The 6,813-nt window shown below is 29.5% G+C and overlaps 1 protein-coding gene across 1 annotated transcript; it reads left to right on the top strand.

Annotated features, from left to right (window-relative positions):
• Positions 1–5,465: 5,465 nt before the first annotated feature.
• Positions 5,466–6,272, top strand: LOC127138057 (uncharacterized). The gene has a single exon (XM_051064463.1). The coding sequence runs from the start codon at positions 5,466–5,468 to the stop codon at positions 6,270–6,272; it is 807 nt and encodes a 268-aa protein (XP_050920420.1).
• Positions 6,273–6,813: the final 541 nt, after the last annotated feature.

The following is a 6,813-nucleotide window of genomic DNA, read 5'->3' as shown; positions in this document are numbered from 1 at the left end:
AAGATGCTAGTCAAGTTGCTAGTTATGAATATAAATACGTGGGATAAACATGTTTATCACACAAATTTATTATTTAACATATATTTTTGATGTAGGACCGACTTCTTTGAAAAAAGTGTGTTAGTGTCTGTGTATAACAACACCAACTCTCTTGGAATTAAAAGTTTCTAAGAATTTATGTAATTTTAAATTGGTTGAATGTATGTATCAATAACAGAAAATGTCTTAACTGAACTGACAATGCACGAAAAAGGCTGGAGATCATAATTATATACACCAGATCCAATTGCTTTCACAAGTTATACTCCAACTGGTATGTCACAACAGAAGAGATGAGCAATGGTATGTCACAACAGAAGAGATGAGCAACAGGAATGCTTGAAATCTTCTTTAGCAAATATTGTCCATTTTTGTACCATATTTGCTAAACTTTGATTTAGTGAATTCTTAGATTATATGTGGATCATTAATTTAGGCTTCAATCCATTTGTATGCTACTCTTGTCTGATTGCTTATCCACTAGTATAGAAATACCACTAGAATTATTGATTCAATACCTATTTTATTAAAAAAAGATATAAATTTATAAAATACGGAGATTTTATAATTAAAATGAAAATTCTAATTTTAACGTTCATATGAAAGAGACTAAACAAAGCAAAACCCTTCTTCTGTTAAATAAAACAAAGTAAAAAAACTTCTGAATGAAAGAGGTGGCCACTTGTTCTAGTTATTTTAACAGGGCTAAGATTTTTAGCGTGAGAGAAAGAAACAGAAGTGTAAGAGGGAGAGAGTCTTCTTCTATTTTATGTAAAATATTTGTATATATTAATGTTAATAAGAAATTATTTCTTTATATATGTGTTAAGAATTTTTCTTAAAGAAAAAAATTGATACAATTCAATATTTTGAAAAACAAATAGGGAATTTTGTTAAAAAATAAAAGAAATAATGGAAACAAAAAGAGATAAAAAAAGGTCAAAATAAAGACAAAAAGAAACGTGATAGCAACTTTGAAATGAAAAGTTTACGTAAATAGTGGCGGTTGAAACCGACGTAATATGAATAATATCACAGGACTCCAAAATCTAGCTTAATATACGGTAAATTCTGGCGGTTTTAGTAACCACCCTAAAAGAACCGCCACAGTTTTTTGTAGTGTAAGTATATTACATTTCACAAAATTGTATCCATTCATCGCTGTACATGTTGGTAAAAATTAAACATGAATAAAACTATTCAAATTTTAAAAAAAAATGTATCTAAAAACCACATGATAATAATCCTTCCAGCGAAAAACCAAATAATTGATGTGGTGGCGTATTAGAACCTTCAGAAGGAAACCTAGTCTAAAATTCTCATTCGAATCAAAATAACTCGGTTTTAGCTCTCTCAATATGGAAGCTTAAATTACAAATAATCAACAAATACAACCTAAGCTGCAAAAGTAAGTTCTACCTAATACTCATTTGCAAATTAAACATAAGATCATAATTCTTATGCCCTTTAGAGAAAAAGTTTTTTTATTCTTCCTCAAACCCTAATTAAGAATCTTTGAACATGGAAGAAGAATCTGGAAAAGTTTGAGGGTTTCACATGAGAAGCAGAGTGAAGAATGATGCAAAAAAGTGAGAATTTCACCGAAGATTTTTGATGAATTGGGAAGGAAGCACAATTTCCCTTTAGTGTTTCCAGTATTCTTTTCTACATTAAAAGGTTTGGTAAAAAAGAAATAATCCCATATTCTTTTTCAAATTAAAAGGTTTAGTAAATAATAATAATAATAAAAAGAATTTATTATTAACAGTCGAGTAAAAAAGTAATAATAAAAGAGGATTCTTTTGTCATTATCATCGATTCAGAAACGATGCCACGTCTCGTTCCATTTTTTGAATAGTTTTTTTTTAAGAATGGTCGTCATGTTTCCTCCCAAAACAATTTCGAGGAAAGAATTAATAAGAAATCTTTTTAATTTTATAAAATCAATTTCTGATGACAACGAACTTTTTGGAAAAAATTGGATGAAAATTCTCTTACTCTTTTATTGTTTTAATTTATCGATTTAGGTAAGAGCATAATAAATGACAAAGGTATTTTTCAAAATATATTTTTTATTTGTTAAAAAAGAATAAAATATGTATATGAAGCATAGTTCATCTAAAATGTCGATATTATTAATTGAACATCTTCACTTTGATTAGAACACAATTTTATAATTGTGTGTGAATTTCAATCATATATAAAAATGAGTTTAAAGATAGTACGCAGACAGCGTAAAACAATATTATACATACAAGTAAGATCAATCAAAATCCTTATATTTGTAATGTCATTTCAGTATTTTATAAATCAAAATATGATTTGATAAAATACATATTTTTTATTGGTCAACAATGTAAAAATATTTTATATTTGTATATTCTTTTTTCTTTATCTATACACAGAAAATGTAAAAAAGAATTTATAAATGAAATTGTTAAAAGGTAGTTTTTTTTCACCCTTTTTGAACTCTAGAATTCAAATCTTAAAATTCTTTTTTCAATCTTTCAAAACCTTTCATAGTTTAATAGCCTATGCCGTTTGGTTCACCGTGCATTCAAAATCTTCAAATATATCTTCTTAGCATTTTTCTTTTATGCTATCAAAATTTAAATTCATCGTTTTTACTTAATCCACCTTTCTTAAGAAAGTGTGACAAGATCTATAAATTAATTTAATTAGAACCAAATAAATTAAAAAATGAAGAATAATATAGTTGAAAATATCAAGAAATTAAAAAATAAATAATTTGCAAATACAATACAGCTTTCTAAATTCTATTTCAAAATGTAAAAAGTATAAGAATATCACGTTTCAAATGATTCAAGTTATTAATTCTCCTAACAACTATAGTGTGAACATAATTAAGTATGAAGTGTAAGAAACTTATTATAATATTTAATTTAAATATTTAGTTATTCATAATTTCTCATTTCTATCATGTATTGTCAGATTTTGTTTATCTATCATTTTTGTCTTCCTCATGCTTTTTCCTAACAACCATTATGTGAACCACGAATCACATGGCCTCTTAACAAAATTAACTAAATTTAAGATAAAAGTCTTCAAAATTCCATAGAGTCCAACCACAAACGAAACCTTTATGCATTATTTTTTGTTATTTGCTATTAAAAAAACTGTTATATTAATGCATGACGAAAATAGAGGATGTCAAAAATAACATTTTTTTAATGATCAAATAATATACATTAAAAGGGGATGTAATGCGCAAAGAGTTATGAAACACAAGAAGTGTCATATCAGAAAAACAATGAACATAGGAACAAAAGAAGAAAAAAAAGAAAAAAAAAACTATAAACAATCACCAACAACCACTATTACAAATAATATATTTTATGACAAAACTTTTATCTCACTCAACAAATAATCGAGGTATAAATATAAGGTGTTTGATGTTTATTTTTCAAAAAAATTACAATTTATTCTCTCGGTTGCTACACATAACCGAGGGCTAAACTATCAAAGGGACACACTTTGAATCTCAACTACCTCAATTTATATTTTATTTCTTTTATAATGGTGTAATTATTTTTTATTTAAATATTAAGTAAAATATTTCTTCAGTTAACCTACCAAACGAGAGAAAAAATGACCCAATTTCGCCTATACACTATAACAAAAATGAGTTTAAACAACATTGAAAAGTTATGGCCTAAAGTAAAAACCGGCTCCTCGGGCTTTAAGGCACAATTTTATATACGTGGAAGAAACGGTTGTTACCGATTTATTTAGAGCGCGGTTTTTGCATTTCTATCCCCAAATTAATAATACAGTTGCCTAAAAAGCAAAATGCCATGGTTTTAGTAGTAGTTTTAAATTGCGGGTTTTTTTAGCAACTAAAAATAATTGTCTCTAAAGTCACCACTCTCTAGGGAGAGAGTGGTAGCTTTGAAAATTCAGAATAGATAAGTGGACAATTGTTGCTCCTACGCAATGAAATCTCTCTTCCTCTTAAAATAAATTAAACCACCATCATCCCGAAAATCCATTTCGCCCACTTTTCCATTTTCTTGAAGAGTGATTTAAAATAAATAGGAGAAAGTGCTTCCTTTAGGGTTGAGGACCAATCCACATATTACTCTAGAATGAGATAAGAAGTCATATTCAACTATTTTGAAAATTCCCTCGACAAACCAATTAGACAGAGTGTCATATGAAAAGTCAAACTAAGAGATACCTCACCATCAAGAAGATGCCAATCTCAAAACATGTGAAAATTTTGGGAATTTTTACACCGAATAAGCGCCTAAAACTCATGACAAACAAACAATCTACTTTCTAACTCCTTTTGAGAAAGATCTATAGACTCACTCTCAACACCAAACACTCAATCTTATAAAAGCACAACATAATCCTAAAATCCAAATTACCAAACACCTTCATATTCTAGATTTTAAATTTTAAGGGTCCCTTCCAAAGCTTTCGGCTTATCCTTAAGCATGCACGCCTTCTAACCCTTCTAAACCTCCATCCGTAGGGAGTCTCTAACCACATACTCAAATCTAAAATCTCCTAACTAGAAATTATTAAACCAAAAGTGCTTAGGACAACATAACTGATAGGGATACTTAACCACAATCAGACAATGATCTCAAGCCAAGGTCCACAAACGACCCTGACCCCACTCCTCCTCCTATCCTGTTTGGCAACAAAAAATAACTATATTAAAATCTCATTATAATGAATGAAACCAAGTAAATCTCTTATCCAACAAGGATAAATTCATTAACCATACCGCCTTAATTAAATACCTCAAACTCAAGAGATTCCACCAAAGTCAATCCATGATGCCCCACATTCACGCCATTTTTCTCGAAAGGATAAATAACTACATTAAAATCACCCAGAACACATCAAACAATTTTTGAGAGAATCAATCACTTGCCCGAACCAAAAGATCCCACAACAAACAACTTATCCTTAAGCATTAAAATCTTTCATATTTTTCACTTGATCATTATCTCTTATTAAAAAGAGAGTAAATAGATCGGTAAATTCATATAATTAGAACCATATAAATTTAAAAAAATAAATGAAGGATGATATAGTTGAAAATATCAAAAAATAAATGAATAAATTAGTTTCAAATAAAATATGAGAATATATAATGACGTCTAAAATGATTCAATTTATTAAATCCCCTAACAACTATAGTGTGAACATAATGCAAGTAAAAAGTCTAGATCCATTGAAATTGTATTAGTGCATTATGCTTTGTTATTTGCTATGCAAATAAAAATAGCTTTTTTAATGCATAACGATATGCCCACATGAGGAGAGGATGTCATATATGACATTTAATAGGTTCCATTAGATTAATAGCTTGAGCATTTACATGAAAGTTATAGTTATAAAAGGACATGAAAATAGCTACTCATTTTAAACACAACCAAATCAAACTCACAATGTCTGAAGATAGAAGTGAAATTGTGAGACCAATCATTTACCGTGAATACCTTTTGAAACACTTCCCAACTACAGTTAGCTCAGAGTACAAACCAGTTGACTTCATAATAGGCTTTGCTAGTGAGGACTATACTCCAAATGGAGAAGGCACAGGTAACTTCCATCCCACCTGGGACCTGGATACTTTCAGTCCTGAAAAGTTGAAAAAACTGAAGGAAAGATATCCACATGTAAGGGTGGTGATAAGCATCGGAGGCGGCATTGGAACTGATTCTCCATTCAATCCCAATGAGAAACAGACGTGGATTGCAACTGCCGTATATTCACTCACAGATATCATTCTTGGCTATGACGACGCCAACTATAAAAACTTGATTGATGGTATTGATATTCACTATGGCAATATCAAATCGGATGACTTTTCCTACTGTATTGGAGAAGTAATAAAGTCGCTCAAGAATAATCCTCGTCTAGCCATTAACGTGGTGTCCATTGCTGCAGGAGAATACACCCAATCATACTACCAAAAATTGTATATGGAATACCGAAACTATATTGACCTTGTTGATTACTTGTTCACCAATTGGGGATATTCTATGGAAGATTTTTTCATATTCTATAAAAAGCTATTAGATGACTACAGTCATGCTACACTCCTTCCAGGATATCTAGAACCACCTTTTCTGGGTGATAAAACTAAAGAGATCATCATGTACCTTGTCAAACACAACTCAGTCCCTGGTTTTTTTACATATCCTGCTAATGATGACTCTCCTGTTGAGGAAGATGCTTCAAAACATATCTAAATTTGCAGGTCAAATACTATCTAAATAAGACCTGTCAATTGTGTGCTTTATTATGTGTGCCATTCATGAATTTCTTGTTTTCTTTCTATTTCTCCTTTCATTTTGTTGTGAGTGCAGATCATTTGCTTCTCTTGTATCAGTTATATGTGTAATGCTTTAAATAATAAGAAGCAAATTAAATATCAGTTTCTTTTCTACACATTTTTATGTCAATGATCACCTTTATTTGTCACACTTGATTTTCGTTTCAATGAACAGACATTATTAATATGAAAATATTGTATTTTATGTTAACTCATAACAACATATGTTTCATATCAGAAAAAAGAATTATTTTCTATTTCACTAGATATTTCAAACAAATCACATACTGAATATTTTATATTTTAAAAATACATCAATGGGAAAATGGTCCATAAAAACCACACAGCTTAACTAACCATTATATATGGCAAGTAATTATTTAATGATTGTAGTTCTTCAAGTACTCATCTCTCCACCTCTAATTTTGTTTGCAAAGTAAATAATACTCTGTAAAATG

Source organism: Lathyrus oleraceus, chromosome 4 (assembly GCF_024323335.1).
Source record: "Lathyrus oleraceus cultivar Zhongwan6 chromosome 4, CAAS_Psat_ZW6_1.0, whole genome shotgun sequence".
Taxonomy (NCBI): Eukaryota; Viridiplantae; Streptophyta; class Magnoliopsida; order Fabales; family Fabaceae; genus Lathyrus; species Lathyrus oleraceus.
This window is presented reverse-complemented; position numbering and strand designations above follow the sequence as displayed.